The sequence below is a fragment of the Haliotis rubra genome, unplaced genomic scaffold, assembly GCF_003918875.1.
Source record: "Haliotis rubra isolate DU_JTF1 unplaced genomic scaffold, ASM391887v1 Scf305, whole genome shotgun sequence".
NCBI lineage: Eukaryota > Metazoa > Mollusca > Gastropoda > Lepetellida > Haliotidae > Haliotis > Haliotis rubra.
Genome location: NW_025766975.1, coordinates 1,018,879 through 1,036,369, shown reverse-complemented (window position 1 = coordinate 1,036,369; position 17,491 = coordinate 1,018,879). Strand labels below are relative to the sequence as shown.

Below are 17,491 nucleotides of genomic sequence, written 5' to 3'. Positions count from 1 at the left end.
TGGTGTAGATAATGTTCGTGTAAGTATAAATAAAGTTGATGTTGCCTGACAGATGTTGATGTTGATGCCCATGATGTTGATGTAAGTGTTTTTAACAATGTCGATGTTGATGGTGTAGGTAGTGAAGATACATGATGTTGGTGTAGATGCTTTGCATGTAGGTATTGTAGGTGCAGTCTGTGTTGGTGGGGTGGTGGGGTAGTGCCTAGTAGCTAAAGCGTTCACTTGTCACACCGAAGAACCGGGTTCGATTCCCCACATGAGTATAATGTGTGAAGCCCATTTCTGATGTCTCCTGCCGTGATATTGCTGGAATATTGCTAAAAGCAGCGTAAAACAAAACTCACTCACTGTGTTAGTGATGCACATGAAATAGCTGTAGACGATGTTGATGTAGTCAACAACTGTGACTCTTCCTGCTGCAGGAGGTTGTCAAGCAGGTGAAGAAGGAGGTGGTCAGCAAGGGTCAGTACTGTGTTGTCCTGGACCCAGTAGACGAGGACAAGAGGCCATGCCTTGGGAAGCGGGTGCTGAAGAAAGGGTTGTGTACATTTTTCCTACACCCAGGTAAACAAAAGCTTCACATATACCTACTCTGTATTTTTCACACAATCATAATGATTGAGTGAGTTGTATTATTTCATCACCTTATAGGACAAGTTTGCTCATAAATATGCCTTTTTGTCTTGCTCTTTTCAACATAAAAAGTTTTCTAGTAATTTCAGTGACAGAACAGTACAGATATTAAAAGTAACTTGTTTATTTTTTGCATTATATCGATTCAAATGTTTCACATTTATCGAGAACTCTGTTTCTGTAATGAACACGCGTTGGCTGATGACGATTGTAATATGTGACACGTGCCAACTGATAAGCGAATAACATCGTTACACCTTATAAGACCAATTTCACTCTTTTTTTACCTCAACTCATTCTAAAAGCCTGTTTCATTTCATATTAAAAGGTTTATTTTTTTCATTCATACTACCCCTGTAAGCAGCATCAAGCAACATCATGGTCATTTAATCATAATCTAGAATTTTCGTTTCCCCTACTTTTATTGAATATATGACTTTTCCTTTCCTGTTTTTGCTGACCCTGTTGTTGTTTGTAATGACCTGAAGAACATTGTGTTTCTTTCTATGTTTAGGCGAGAGGCTTGAGGATGGCATACAGAACACCCACGTCTTGTCAGCTGACGAGAGCCTTGTCCTCCAGGCCAAGGGAGCCTTCACTGACGATATGTTTAAAGGTATGCACAGATATGATATTATTTAAAGGTATGCTCAGTGATAACATGATAACATGTGTTTGTGTAGCAGGGCGTGGAGTAGTCCCACAAATGACATCCTTACCTTGTCAGCTTGCTAACAGGGTTAACCTCTTTTGTCATGTGGACAAGATGTCCGACTTCTGATCAGAAGATCTGCGGTTCGAATCCCAAATCAATTCTGATATTCTATGGCTGCTATATTGGGGCCCAACATGGGGTTGAGCACGTTCATAATAAATTTGAGCAAAATAAGTCTCAGTACCCAGCTATGCAGTCCGGGACGTGCCTTCTGTTAATGGGTGCGAATGTAGCAAGGCGTTGAATCATCCCATAGCTGACATCCTTACCTTGTCAGCTTGCTGATGGGGTTAACATCTTTGGTCATGTGGACAAGTCGTCTGACTTTCGAATCAGAAGGTTATGATTAGGGGTGTCACGATACACCAATCTCACGATACGATACGTATCACGATTTTAAGGTCACGATACAATACGTATCGCGATACATAATTTTCTCGCCTTTTCATAGCATTACCTTACCGGCAACGTACGGCTCTCGCTGATTGGTCCATCAAAATAGTCTAGCCAATCACAAAAGCTGTTAGTTTCCAACCTATTTTTTAAGTAAAGCTAGCTACATCTATTTATCGGAGCGATCTCGTATAATTTTACTATCAAGACTTTGAAGGAGATGGATATAGCATAAAAATTTGAATCGATAAAGTTTTAAAATAGGAATCGATACATGCAAGCATGTATCGCGTATCGTATCGCCAGTAAAAATGTATCGATACATCGATACATTCGCGTATCGCGACACCCCTAGTTATGATAACTACTCTTTATTCCAAGCTAAGATTTTTAGGGCTAAGCATCTATTACTGTAACTGACACATAAATTCATCACATTACCATAAACAATGTATAGCAATACTATAGCAATTATGTACTTACAACCGACTGTAACATCGATCAGTTCAGTTCACATGTGAACAGAGAATGAAAACGTCTGGGTGTGAGAGTTACATTATCCTTCATGCACCACTCCTTCCAAATCAATCCTTTCAGATTTTCAATAATCTGTATAATGTCTGTATCCATATCCTTGACTGGAAATTCACCTAGGGAATGGAGTTTAGCGCATTACAAATGCACTTATCATTATAAGGCCACATGAAGCTTGTTTATTGTCCCCCTCCACAACGCGGAACAGGGGACTATGTATTTGGCGGCGTCCGTACGTATGTACATACATCCTGGATCTTTTTAAAGCGATATCTCATGAACTGTTATACCCAATGTCTTCAAATTTGGTGACAGTCTACATTTGGGGATTTCCCAGACACCAGTCGATTTTGGGTGACCTTGACCTTATTTTCAAGGGCACATAACACTTTGACCACTTATCAAACTCTTGTTAATGCAATATCTCATGAACTGTTGTACCCAACGTCTTCAAATTGGGTGACAGCCTACATTGGGGGATTACGCAGACACCAGATTATTTGGATGACCTTGGCCTTATCTTCAAGGTCGCCATGACAGTTTGATCACTTTTCAAACTCTTGTTAACGCGACATCTCATGGACTGTTGTAGCCATGCAATGTCTTCAAATTTGGTGACAGCCTACATTGGGGGATTACAGAGACACTTGTTGATTTGGGTGACCTTGACCTTATCTTCAAAGTCACCACGACACTTTTACCACTTTTCAAACTTTTTTAAATGCGATATCTCATAAAACATTGCACCCAATGTTTTCAATTATGTCGACGGCCTACATTGGGTGATTAGGCAGACACCAGTTATTCCATATTTGTATGTGACCAAAAAATAAAAAGTAGTAAATATAGATGTTCCATTCTTTAGCGGCGGGGGACATATCAGTGGCAAACACTTGTTTATTAAAGTGAAGAGCTTTCATATTGGGATGTTTTTTACAACAGGAAAGCCAAAAAGAAAGCCAGGTGATTTATGGCTGATCCGAGGACCACTGGAGTACATCCCACCCATTGAAGTAGAGATTGTGAAGAGAAGGTAGGGCTATCCCATAGTTTGCAATGGAGATTGTGAAAGCCTGGTAGGTCTATACTAGCCTGCTAATGTATAGGGCCTGTAAGTAGGTTATGGCACAACATTTCATAACTTTTCAAATGGACTCATGGTTGTCAGTTGACATTAAGGAACCGATACTCCTTGCAGGAATAACAAATCTCCGATCTAACCATTCCCACATTAGCCAACTATTACGGCTGTCAACAGCTGTGACAGCCAAGCATGGTTGTACACTTGGTCTGGTCTAGTAAAGTCATATTTGGCGGTCAAACAATTTGGAACCAGACCTGGTTCTTGAATATACGTTTGTCACTGGAAATGTGGTACCAGAAGTAAGCTGGGCCCCGGACGTTGTCGTGCTCAAAGGGAGCCGGGAAGTCGCTTAGTACTGGAAGTAGCGCCTCGAGAGACTTACGGGGCCTATTATGAGGAGAAGTAGCTCTATCCCACACTGTGAAAAATGAAGATCGTGAGGAGTATCTATCCACCCATTTATTAACTTGGACATTGTGAAGGGATTGTAGGTCGATCAAATCAGACTTTTAAGTGGAGACTGGGAAGAGAATTTCACCTTTGTAGTTGAATAATGTGAATCACAATATGACCTCTTTGATTTATGCACAGGTATGCGAGTGTATGATATGACTCTTGACATCTCTTATTTTTTCCTCGATGCTCATGCTGTTGATCACTGGATTGTCTGGTCCAGACTCGATTATTTACAGACCGCCACCATATAGCTGGAATATTGCTGAGTGTGGCGTAAAACTTAACTCACTCACTCACTCTTATTTTTTCCAGAGAAACTATGCCACTTAGCAAGAATGAAGGTATCTATGTTCAGAACAGACAGACTGGAAAGGTACGTTCACAACATTTGATACCTGTGTTAATGGACAATAATGCACTCTGTAAGATCTCCCACAATTCAGACTAGCTAGTGAGACAAAGGACACACTTGTCTGGCTACAGATATCACAGCCTTAATGCATAGTTTGACCCCATTCTTAACCTGTGACCATTCAGTAAATGTGCGTTTAAACGTTGACAGGTCACAATATTTCATTGTGGGTACATATATCCATCTAGATCACTCAATACCCGTGAAGGTCCGGGTTAGAATGAGCCTTCAGTAACCCATGCTTGTCATAAGAGGAGACTAACGGGATCGGGTGGTCAGGCTCGCTGACTTGGTTGACACATGTCATCATATCTCAGCTGCATAGATTGATGCTCATGCTGTTGATCACTGGATTGTCTGGTCCAGACTCGATACTTACAGACTGCTGCCATATAGCTGGAATATTGCTGAGTGCGGCGTAAAAATTGCTAAACTCACTCACTTCACAGTTTTACTCAAACCTGATAGGTATTCCTGGCCATGAAGAGAACCTTGCAGAGATCAAAGATGTTTTGCAAGTTATCAATCAAAGTTATTTCACACTGAGGCCTCCTGAAGTCACCTGTTTGATATTGTTTCTTCAGATAAGAAGTGTGATGGGTCCATGCTCGTACATGCTGAATGCCCATGAAGAACTGTGGGAGAAACCATTAACTCCAGAGGTTGAGGAGATACTCAGGTACCTAACAATGAACTCTTCCATTACTACCCATAGATGATTGTTTTCGCAACTACATGTATATCTTAGAAGTATTTAAGTATTGTATCAACATGCAGAAATTGGGATGGCTTGGGGTTGGGATGGAAATATTAGTTGTTTTCAACTTGGACTATGTATTTTTCAGACATGTATCATATAACATTGCATCCAATACAGTTCTGTGAAGATAAGCATCTCCCTCCTTTGAGATCTTTTCATCAGTGAAATTCAATGAATACACAATGCCATTTAGAGAGTGATCAAATGTAACATATATTTTGGGGGATTACACTTTCACAGTAAAATACAGATTCTAGGGTACCTGACTCTGAGGGTGTGGATTCGAATCCTGGAAGGGACTCAACTGAAAAAAGTGATAGAAACTGTACTTTACTAAGAAAGTGTAATCCCAAATATAACATATGTTAGTGAAATTCAAGTCACATCGATGATAGCATCTGTCAATACTACGTTTACACAACATAGTACATTTAGATTCCGGTTAGGTTATTTTTATGGAAAACTGATGAACCTTGGCATCTGAACAAAGCTGTGTAAATCCCAGCTTTATCTGCATGCTGTCTGTCAGGAATCAGTTCTAACCTCTTCAAGTTCATAGAGATTACTAGCCAAGTGTGTGTTTGTTTTGTGAATATGATGAATAAGGAATAACATTGTGTACTGCAAGCCTCTATTATGTACGATGCCATTTATGGCTGCATTCTTGTAGACAGAGCAAGGCACTCCGCTGAAGAGAGTTTCACTGAAGTGAAGTGGTAATGAGTCTGTTTTCTGGAACATTTTCAGGAATGGCGGTGGAATCGGAGATGGGAACATCCGAAAACTGGCGTACTACGAGCAGTCCATCAACCCAAGCATTCTCATGGTACTGTTGCTTCATCTTCATTATTAAAAAAAGACCGCCTCCGTGGTGTAGTGGTTAGAGTGTCCGTCCAGAGAGCGGAAGGTCGCGGGTTCGATCCCCGACCGCGTCATACCCAAAGACGTTAAAATATGGTACTTGTTGGTCCCTGCCTGGCGCTCGGCATTAATGGGTACATCAAGGACTGGTCGGCTCGGGAGTCAGTATAATGTGTCTGAGTGGGGTATTCATGCTTCACTGCTGCATGGTATCTCAGTGGGCCAGCACTATAAAACCAGCTTCAGTCTGGGCTAGTACAAGCAGCCGCACATACACATACACACGCATGCACGTCGTCATATGAGCGAAATATTCTCAAGTACGACGTTAAACCCAATTTCACCTCACCTCACCTCATTATTAAAAAACACATAAGTCAAAAGTATTGTAATTGAAAATTGGTCAGTAAGATGACACTTCACACAAATCTTGATCATTATTTTTCCTTATCCTGACTCATGCTCTTTTGCTTGTCTCCTTCCTCTTGCGAACATAGTGGAACACTTGTATCTCCCTAATTGAAGTTCCCTTCAATGTAAAATCACTAATTAGTACACCACGAGTTACCTCCCTTCCACAAGCGCGGGAACGAGGGCGCCACCTCTACCCATGTGCCTCACTCTCTCCTTCTTCGCCCAGTGAGCTGGACGTGAGAGCGCCTGTGTCTCCCGACACACTATATCCTTTGATTATATTTAGTTAGTTACCTCGTATAGAGATCTATAGAGGTTTAGCTAGTATCTTTCAACAATTATATATTGATATTTAGTCGTGTTTCTACTGTTTATGCACGGGACGCCGTGCTGTTGCAGTGGATTACGTTGATAAAAATTCTGTACTGTTGCACATTACGTTTTTTATTCTGCTGCTGATCCGCATTTAATATGCCCTAGCTGTACTGCGCCATGTTTCATGTGATTCACGTTGCAGTTGCGATACTAATTTATCCAATTCTACCTTTAATAAATAATTACTTTGCGTTTGAGACGCGCAGCAGATAGGTCACGTATGCAGAGTCTAGCATGACTGATACACCTGAACCCCTCGCCAGTCTACTGCTGTTGGTCGACCCCCCTCCCGTCTGGTTTTCCGCTAGAATGGTGGAGAGGCGTGGGACGTAGTCCGCCGCCTCCAAGAAGCGTCCTGCTTCCCCAGACATCCCTTCGTCGCACTGAGGGGTATTCAACGAAGTCTACTAGAACTTTCTCAGCCGAGATTGTTCTCATCGCAGATTTGGGCCTGTATGATGATCAGCCGATCATCATTCCTGATAATACATCAAAGAATGACTGATGTCGGCAACAGTGATGTCAGCGCAGATCAACATTCGATGATCTTCCTGAGGGTCCCGTCGCTACCAACACTCAACGCGAACTTCGCACCCCAGGGCAGCGTCGACCTCTGAGGGAATTCAGCGAAGTCTACTAGGACTTTCTCAACCGAGATTGTTCCAGCCGCTGAACTTGGCCTCTACGATGATCAGCCGATCATCATCCTCGACGTATGAGACAAGTAGCGACCGGTGACAGCTACAATGACATCAGCAGAGATCGTCATGCAGCCTGATGTCTCTACACTGATGTCAGACGACTTACCTGAGGGCCCCACCACTAACAGCGCAGAGATGGCACCGACTACTTCGTCGCAGACCATCCCAGACGAGCTACTACGGCAAATCATGGTCGTGATGGAGGTCACTACAGACTGGAGAAGCAGCCAGCCCAGAGTACGAGCCTTCGCGAAGGCTCCAACTTAGACAACACTCTAGAGGCACCTCCAGTCAACGTAGCAGCCAAGACGATGCAGCCTTCGCGGGAAGTCGCAGACCACCTTGACGAAGGACCCAGATGTACAGCCTTCGCGAAGGCCTTCGCGAAGGCGGGATAGATCATCACATTCCTCGGCTTCATCCTTAGATGCAGACTCAGCCACCAGACCTCACGGAAGCCTTCGCGAAGCTCAAATCGCCGTTCCCCAGCACCGAACGCAGAGGAAGCTTCGCGAAGGCGTTCGCGAAACGTTCGTGAAGGCGTTCGCGAAGGCATTCGCGAAGGCACTCGGGAAGGACACCCGAATATAGATCGTCATTTAACAGAGTCAGGGACTACTCAAGAGCTTCGCGAAGCTGTCAATAGTCTCCGATCTCCTCGTACATCACCACATCGATCGCCTCACAGGTTACCACACAAAGTCTGCACACAAGTCTACATCACCTTCCTAGAGTGGCGGTACGACGCAGACATACCTGATGAAGGAAGACGACGCAGATGCTATCACCCTACCTCCGATCGACCCGATTGCTGCGGTAGCACAGAATCTAGACATAGCATCCCATAAAGCCACAAAAGTTCAGACACCATAATTGCCGAACTTTCACGCCTAGAAGTTTTCCACGCACAACATGGACCCCTTCTTCAAGGCTTAAGACATCGATGAAAACTACAAGTTGATCATCGATATCAACAATAAGAACTACAATCGTAAATTGGTTCAGTTGAATCCATGACGAGACGTATGTTCGTTGGCCTAAATAGATCTAGAACGATCATTGAGACACTTATCACCAGATTTCGTAACACGACTTCTGAAAATGATAAGATGATCCACTCGGCCCTACTTATGCAGAACCAGCAAGTCCCAGGCCGCCTCCGCGAAGGAGCTAGAGCCTCACCAGCTACAAGGGACGTCGCGGAGGAGTAGCGCTTCGCCGACCCCACATCCTGTTAAACACAGAGGCCATTCGCGAAGCAAGCGCTCTTATATATATATATATATATATATTCTAATCGGACTTTGACTCGATACCTTCGCGAAGGTCGCGAAGGCTAAGTAACTCAAGTCTACTTCACCAGTAGATCTAGAAGGGATACTTCGAGAGCTTCGTGAAGTCTCCGGCGTTCACCGAGGAAGTCTCCTCCAAGGTCTCCATATACTAGCCACTCGTCATATATAGCTACTCCTCAGTCCGTTCAAGACATCGCATAAGTTGTCTATCAACTGTATGCCAGATGCCGTCTATAAGCCTACGCGAAGACAATTGCACAGGCTATTTACAACACAGAACGTCGCTGTATTAATTTGTCAACGACGTTTCATAGATCTTCACAGAAATCAACTATTCCGTATAAATTGCTAGTATATGCAATCCCGGACGACGATACGATTATCTACATGCGTGACCATTACGCATATCTGCAGACAATTCAATATCGAAATTGAACAGCAGCCTTGTTACAGCGAGTATAACTCATAATCGTCAACATTTCTGAGAAGAAATATGTACAACAAATTCAGCTTTAATTCTACAATTATGACGATACATTCATGTATACAGTCTACAAGCTGACAACTTACAAGTTATTGTACCTTTATATATAAAGAAGTCGGAATTATATTCAAAACTGAAGTACTTTCACGACAGCCAGGAAAATAACCTACCCAGCATTAATATTACAGAGCAAGGTATTTTGCGCCGAAGCTTTCGCGCGTTTACCATTAATCCTCGAAACACGTGGTCACTCGGGTAACTTCGGGAAGTTACGATGAAGACCGATGATTGTTCTAATATCAACGACGGCACTATATTATACAAGGTTCCTTTTCCTGCTACACCGGTGACATCACAGCGCGGGTACTCTACAGAATCAAAATGCCTTATTCTGATTGGACCCCGATGAACAACGCCCTACACAGAGGTCGAGCATAGTTCACAGTTCAAGACATAGGTTGCAAGTGACAACTTTATATCAATGAACGAGCAAGCCTCCTTACAGCCCAGTTAACCTGAACCTTCATGATTAGGCTGCTTTCTTCAGGTTAGAGACCTCCCTGTCAAGTTTAGACAAGGGCACAGCAGTCAGGCGATTTTACATAAAGTTCATCGAGGACACAAACTCCCGGTTGTGCACATACATCGTCAAGGACATCGCAGCGATTTACCTAGAACGACGTGATACAAGTGGATCGAAATCCACAGCGTTTCAGACTACACCTGAATTTCATCATCAAGCTACTAACACAACTAGATGGTTAGTAAACCTACTAAGTTTCTGTTTGGAGAATAAACGGAAGTTTCACGTACCAACTTGGGGATATGAATATAGTGCTACAACACCTCACAAGTGAGGTTTATGAACATGCCTGGATGACATGCTTGGACTCCATGATACGATGATGCTATCACGCTGGCCAGCAAGAGCACTGTAAATTTATCTCCACCAAACCAAACAGGAAGAAAATATACAACAGATTTTTTTTCCTCTATCATCAACTTACGCAGAGTGTAGTCTCACGTACTATATCTCCGTTTGGATCAGAACTGTCATACTACGTGCATACAAGACAGATGGACCTAATCCGACCCTCCATGAGCTTTAATACTCTTGATATTAGAGCCCTAACTTCTACAATTTCATCTACACAAATGTTATTTGAAATAATGGAGGTTTATTACTGTAGATCCGATATGGTGGTTGCCAACCATTATCTGAGAGATATCACCACCGAGGACATCTCAGGTATCCACCAATTCGATCCCATGGTCCTTGCACAACAGTTGACAGTTCCTCGGAGAAAGATAAGTCAATCTTACAGATTTTTACTTATCTTATAACAGTACTAAATAGCTTCATGCTATATATAATTTGCTTAAGCTCGTTTTTATCATCACAGTGGTTACATGATAAATGCATTAGCTAACAAACTCTACAGAGTTTTTGGCTATTATATACGTAGCTTAAGTCAAGTATATTTTAAGCATAATTACTATACTCATATTGTAAAAAATACATTAGCTAACAAACTCTACGGGGTTTTGCTATTATATAGGTAGCTTAAGCTCATTCATATCTTAAGCTCAGTACTATGTTTATATCATATAACTATATTAGCTAACAAACTCTAAAAGAGCTTTTGCTATTTGGCTTAAGTTTCATCATATCTTAAGCAATATGGTTACATTATAACATGTATTAGCTAACAAACTCTATGGAGTTTTTGCTATTATATATGTAACTTAAGCTTATTCATATCTTAAGCGCAGTACTATGTTTATAGCATATAGGTATATTAGCTATCAAAACTCTAAAAGAGTTTTTTGCTATTATATATTGGGCTTAAGTTTTCATCATATTTTAAGCTTTATGGTTACATTATATCATGTATTAGCTAACAAACTCTACGGAGTTTTTGCTATACATATGTAGCTTAAGGTTCTTCATATCTTAAGCTCAATACTATGTTGATACCATATAAGTATATTAGCTATTAAAACTCTAAAAGGTTTTTTGCTATTATATATTTAGCTTAAGGTTTACTTCATATCTTAAGCTCAATACTAGGTCTAAATCAACATAATAAAATGTATTAGCTATCAAACTCTACGGAGTTTTACTATTATATATATATAGCTTAAGTTTAATCATATCTTAAGCACAGTACTATACTCATATTGTAAAAATATATTAGCTAACAAACTTTACTAAGTTTGGCTATTATATATGTAGCTTAAGTTAATTATATCTTAAGCCCAGTACTATACTCATATTGTAAAAATATATTAGCTAACAAACTTTACTAAGTTTGGCTATTATATATGTAGCTTAAGTTAATTATATCTTAAGCACAGTACTATACTCATATTGTAAAAATATATTAGCTAACAAACTATACTAAGTTTGGCTATTATATATGTAGCTTAAGTTAATTATATCTTAAGCACAGTATTATACTCATATTGTAAAATATATTAGCTAACAAACTCTACTAAGTTTGGCTATTATATATGTAGCTTAAGATAATTATATCTTAAGCACAATACTATCTCATATTGTAAAAATGTATTAGCTAACAAACTCTACAAAGTTTGCTGTTATATATATAGCTAAGCTTATTCATATCTTAAGCTCAGCACTGTCTATATCATATAAATATTTTTAACTAACAAACCCTAAAGGGTTTGTTATTATATAATTAGCTTAAAATTAATCATATTTTAAGCTTGGTGCTATGTTTATATCTTAAAGTATTTTAGCTAACAAACTCTAAGGAGTTTATACTAGCATATTAACAAGCTTAAGTCTATTAGTCTTAAGCATTGTATTAATATTATATATACTTATCATAATAAGTACATTGTAATAACCTCTATATGGCAGCTGATAAGCTGGCAGCAGGAATTCATCAGTTCAATGCCTTTATGAAGTTCTCATAGGGTTATTACAATCATCACAGTTCAAATCACTAATTATTAAAATCCAAAGTATTATATATTCCCACCTCGGCTCTGTTGGATTCTACAAGCAAAAGAGCATGAGTCAGGATAAGGAAAAATATGTAATTTTTGAGTAAAATTGATATTTTATACTTATCCTGACTCATGAGTCAGCCCTCCCATCCTCCCAAATAACACTTTGGATTTCCCTGTAAATTCAAATGTTGGGCTCAGTATATGAGGAGAGAGTGAGGCACATGGGTAGAGGTGGCGCCCTCGTTCACGCGCTTGTGGAAGGGAGGTAACTCGTGGTGTACTAATTAGTGATTTTACATTGAAGGGAACTTCAATTAGGGAGATACAAGTGTTCCACTATGTTCGCAAGAGGAAGGAGACAAGCAAAAGAGCATGAGTCAGGATAAGTATAAAATATCAATTTTACTCAAAAAATTACATTATCTTAGCAAACCTTTTATCAGTACATGACATAACAAAACAATATTTATATCAAGATACATGATGTGGTGGTGGTCGGATGCTTGGGTGAATGAATCATTACAGCTCAAAAAGTAACATCCTTCCTTTTGTCACTGACTTATGAAGATCCGAGTTAGAATTGGTCTTCAGTAACCCATGCTTGTCATAAGAGGCAACTAACGGGATCGGGTGGTCAGGCTTGCTGACTCGGTTGACACATGTCATCATATCCCAATTACGTAAATCGATGCTCATGATGTTGATCACTGGATTGTCTGGTCCAGACTCCATTATTTACAGGATGCCGCCATACAGCTGGCATATTGTGGAGTGCGACTTTAAACAACAAACTAACCTTTTGTCAGTTATGGCCTCGCCATTCAGATCGGCATCCTACACTAACGTCACTCATTATGTTCTCTTTTAAATTTTTTTCTCAGGGTAGAAACAGAACCAAAATAGTTACATACCGTTGCCCTGGCAACACAGCTGTCCAGGTGAGCTATATTTATTGGAAAAGAGGATGTAAATGGTACAGTGTACATATTTACACCATGGTACAACATGGTTGTTTATGTTATTTATTTAAATTGTAACCTTGGTAACAGTACAAGAAAAGCAAGATTTATGGATGTCAACTTCTTTATTGTGACACTGAAAGACATTTAAAAATCATGTTGCAATCTATATGTTTTTTGGCAATTTGATTATACTTAATCTATAGGCAGAACTGTTTCCGCTGACGCATCAAGTTTTGTTTTTCTGTTTACACAGACATAAAAACTTATGTATTTCAAGTAAATTCTTTCATATTTTTAATTTGTGGTGTGTTTGCTGTTACAAAAAGCAAACTCTGCAAGTCTATAAATTTTGTTAGTTCCATGATCAATTTCCCCATTTCCTGACCCAATACTTGTACACACTGGTGACATTCTCGCAGGTGTACAACTACATGCAGAAGACAGCGAGGGTGGTACTCGGACCCGACCTCATCATCCTGGGGCCACACGAAAACTTCAATGTGCTCAGTCTCAGTGGTCAGTTGATAGTTGATGTACCAGCCGTAAATGTATTTATTTTTTCCATATTCATCTTCGAACATGGACTTAATTTTCCCTGAGTAACGTATTTTCCTTACTGAACACCTCAGTGTTTATTTTAAACTGTTTGAAGCACGGGTATCAGATCATAATAAGGAGTACAAGAGTTAGGCAATTTGCCAATACTAGACTTTCAGATGACATAGAATCTAGCAGACAACAAGAAAAACAAATTTTTAGGGGGTAACATAGAATATGTTCCTCGAGTGGTAAGTGGAGTACATTGAAAATAATAGGAGAACGCTCAGCCAATCAAAAAAGACATGTATGTGCAAGGTAAGATAAATTGTAATGTTAGCGCTGTAAGAAGCTATCCTGTTTGTATAACAAATGGGTCTCATCTCCAGTGTTTAAGTTTACTTGAGATTTGGATCCTGAAAGGTAATAATCATTATTCTAAGATGCCTAGCGGTTAGAACAATGGAAAAAAACAAACATTATCAGGCAATAAAGGTATAGTTTTTTGATGACGTAACAATTGAATGACGTTAACCCGTCACTGCGCCATTCTAGTGTGCCCCCTCGTAATCGAACCATTTTACATTACGTCACAATGTAAGCGACGTCACGATGCATGTCAGTTGTCATCGCCTCATACGGCCTCCTACAATAAACTACACCGTTGCATCCAGTTTCTTGGTTTGCTGTTGCTTCACGCAGCTAACATCACTGGTGGAAACATTACGTTTATGTTTTACGGCGGTTAAAAATGTGTCATTTCGACTCACAAGTTTTCAGCGACCACGGTAGCGTTCAGTAATGTTTACATTCCCACAATGCAATTGTGGAATGTCGCTTGACTACTCAACTTCCTCTGGATGTACTTATCTAAACTTACGCTGGTAGTAGAAATGCAGCGTTCATATTGCCCCATATGGTTTACGTTAATGACAGATGTAATTAAAATAATTCAGAGAAGATATTTAATCCTAACGTAAACCGTCATCAAACTGTTATCATTTATTTTTTCTGGTAACGTTAGATGTTAACGTAGGGGGCAGACACATCAATAGAACAGCCAGCCAGTTGGCCCTGTGCGAGGATTCTTAATTTAGGTCACCGACACCGTCGTTTGTTTTCTGCCTTATTCAGTAATTATCTTTAGAAAGTATTAAATTTGGCATCTTAGAGAAATATTGCTCGCTACCACCATATAGTAATAAAACATTTAAGCCCTGAACTATTATAGCGTTAAAGCACTCGGACATGGCGTCCTCGTTAGCTTTAACTATAATAGTTCAGGGCAAAAGTGTGTTTTATTACACTATACATGGTGGTAGAGCGAAGTGTATTTCTTAAATAGACCATGCCCTTTATAGATACACACATAATTATGAAATATTAAGTGTTAATATTGACATCTGTAAGATTAAAGTTGGCTTCAAAACTACACTACTCTGATCATGAAAATATGTACGTTATTAAGTACGTTTCACTCTGATGAAAGTGTGGGTTGTTTTTTTTTTTCTGTACATCAGCTGGAAAACCTAAGAAAGCCAATGCTTTGAAGTCACTATGCATGATGTTGGGGCCAGACTTTATTACAGATATTCTTGAGGTAAGAGGATCTTTGCATTATTCATGTATGACATTACCCATGTCATTGTTAAGTTACATGTTTGAGGGGAGGTGGGGTAGCCTAATGGTTAAAGTGTCCGCTCTTCACGCTGAAGACCCAGGTTTAATTCCCCACATGGGAACAATGTGTGAAGCCCATTCCTGGTGTCCCCCACAGTGATATTGCTGGAATAATGCTAAAAGCAACGTAGAACCATACTCACTCACTCACTCTCTCACATGATTGGCGTTATTTTCTAGTGGTCTAGACATTATTCAATTGCAGAGTTGTCTCCCATTGCACACCACTTAGTATTACTTCCAGTTCTTGCCAATGTCTTGAAGTGAAAAGCGGTTCACAGCTTCTCTTCACTTCTCTTCACTATTTAAACATTACCTTAGCTCATCACTTAGCTGTACGAAGTCAGGTTTTCATTCCAATGAACAGCTTGCAAAGTTGCATACACTTTGCCATTATTTGGTAAAGCATGTGTGACATAAATTCTCTATTACTGATAGATTCAAATTGAAAGGCACATGACGCCTTTGTTACAATGCTTGTTTTGCAAACAGAAATGGCTTCCTGTACTGGGAGGCCCAAACTGATGCAGCATCAAAATGGCGTAAAGGTTATACAGACTCTCATGAACATGTTAAGCGGAAGTTGTACGCACATGGACTGAGCACTTGGACTGAACACTACCCATTATCTATTCTTATGTTTCTGTAACGTGTGGAACTTACTTAACATGGCTTTTGTTTATTGTATGCAGGTTGAAACTGCAGATCATGCAAGACTACGAATCCAAATAGCATTCAACAATCATTTCGAGGTAATTACAATTCAACAATTTTTGTGATGATATATTTTAGTTATTCATATAGATTTTTTTGCTTATTTTTATAATGTATGTTAATATTTATATGTTTATTTATAGTCTGTAAAAGTTGATAACTTGTACACTGCCGATGAACATGAATGTTTGATTTGCTTTCAGTACGATCGAAAAGATGACGAAAGTCTGAAGCAAATGTTTGCTGTACCAGACTTCATTGGCTTTGCCTGTCGACAAGTTGGTAAGTATGATGTATGAATAAGAAACATTCTCTTCAGTAACTGAAATAATTTCTGTGACGCTTTTTTCTATTTATTGCCTTTTTAGCTTTATGTCATCCAGGGCCCCGTTTCACTTTCTCAGTAAAATACAGATTCCAGTACTTTTGTTGGGTTGCGTCCAATCAAGTATTTGAACCTACACTCTCAGAGTCAGGCACCTAATTGCCATCACAAAGTCAGCCATCTAACCCACTCAGCCATCGCACTTCCACAAGAATGGCATGGCTCCCACAGCCGAAAGCTATGAATACACAATACTTTTTTAGAAAGCTGTCAAACGTAGCACAATTTGTTACTATTTCTTCTGAACACCTTTTTCCAGGAAGCCGGATCAGAGGTGCTGTTGCCCTGGTTCCCTTTGATGAGTTCCACAGACACTCCCTGCAGATCATACGAACGGCCGTTTTCGGTATCAACCCTGTCAACAAGCAGCTCAGGACACACATCAGATTCAGTGAAAACAACTTGGTATGTGGCAATGAAATTGCATCACGATTCATTTTTTACTGTCCATTGTGACCTTTACGGTTACGGGCAGTGGGAGTGCGTTGCGTCGTGGGTTAAGCATCACGCCGAAGACCCGGGTTCGATTCCGTTCATGTGTACAATGCATCAAGCCCATTTCTGGTGTCCCATGCCGTGATATTGCTGGAATACTGCTAAAAGCGGCATAAGACCAAATCACTCACTTATTCTTTGGTTACCGTCACGTCACAATCAAATACCATCGCTGATGTCTCTGATGCTGAAGCTAGTTTGCTGCTCTTTTACTGTCGAGCCACTGTGATGGAACAAACTGTGATGGGTGTTGATATTGGATTATAGATAGGTGAGGTGAGGTGAAATTGGGTTTAACGTCGTGCTTGAGAATATTACGCTCATATGACGACGTGCATGCGCAGACACATTATACTGACTCCGAGCCGAGCAGTCCTTGTTGTACCCATTAATGCCGAACGCCAGGCAGGGACCAACAAGTACCATATTTTAACGTCTTTTGGTATGACGCGGTCGGGGATCGAACCCGCGACCTTCCGCTCTCCATTATAGATAGGATGGCACCCTTGAACGGATTAGACTCTTAAACTTAAAACAACTTTGATTGATACTTAAGAAGTCATTAGATACTTGTGGATATCATAAGACACTTGTGTGTCTTAAGAAACATGTCGCCATA

General features: G+C 40.2%; 1 protein-coding gene across 2 annotated transcripts in view; it reads left to right on the top strand.

The window, feature by feature from the left end:
* The window catches only part of LOC124282875 (major vault protein-like), a 44,782-nt gene that overhangs the window by 12,706 nt on the left and 14,585 nt on the right, over positions 1 to 17,491 (top strand). For both annotated transcript variants that reach the window (XR_006900274.1, XM_046718910.1), the window contains exons 9-20: positions 426 to 567; positions 1,151 to 1,252; positions 3,221 to 3,311; positions 4,131 to 4,191; positions 4,815 to 4,909; positions 5,738 to 5,816; positions 12,981 to 13,037; positions 13,481 to 13,577; positions 15,119 to 15,198; positions 15,971 to 16,030; positions 16,196 to 16,274; positions 16,637 to 16,782. Coding sequence is in view for 1 of the 2 variants with exons in the window: in XM_046718910.1 (XP_046574866.1) it covers positions 426 to 567; positions 1,151 to 1,252; positions 3,221 to 3,311; positions 4,131 to 4,191; positions 4,815 to 4,909; positions 5,738 to 5,816; positions 12,981 to 13,037; positions 13,481 to 13,577; positions 15,119 to 15,198; positions 15,971 to 16,030; positions 16,196 to 16,274; positions 16,637 to 16,782 (1,089 nt within the window). In the remaining variant the exon portion in view is untranslated. The remainder of the gene's footprint in view (positions 1 to 425; positions 568 to 1,150; positions 1,253 to 3,220; positions 3,312 to 4,130; positions 4,192 to 4,814; positions 4,910 to 5,737; positions 5,817 to 12,980; positions 13,038 to 13,480; positions 13,578 to 15,118; positions 15,199 to 15,970; positions 16,031 to 16,195; positions 16,275 to 16,636; positions 16,783 to 17,491) is intronic.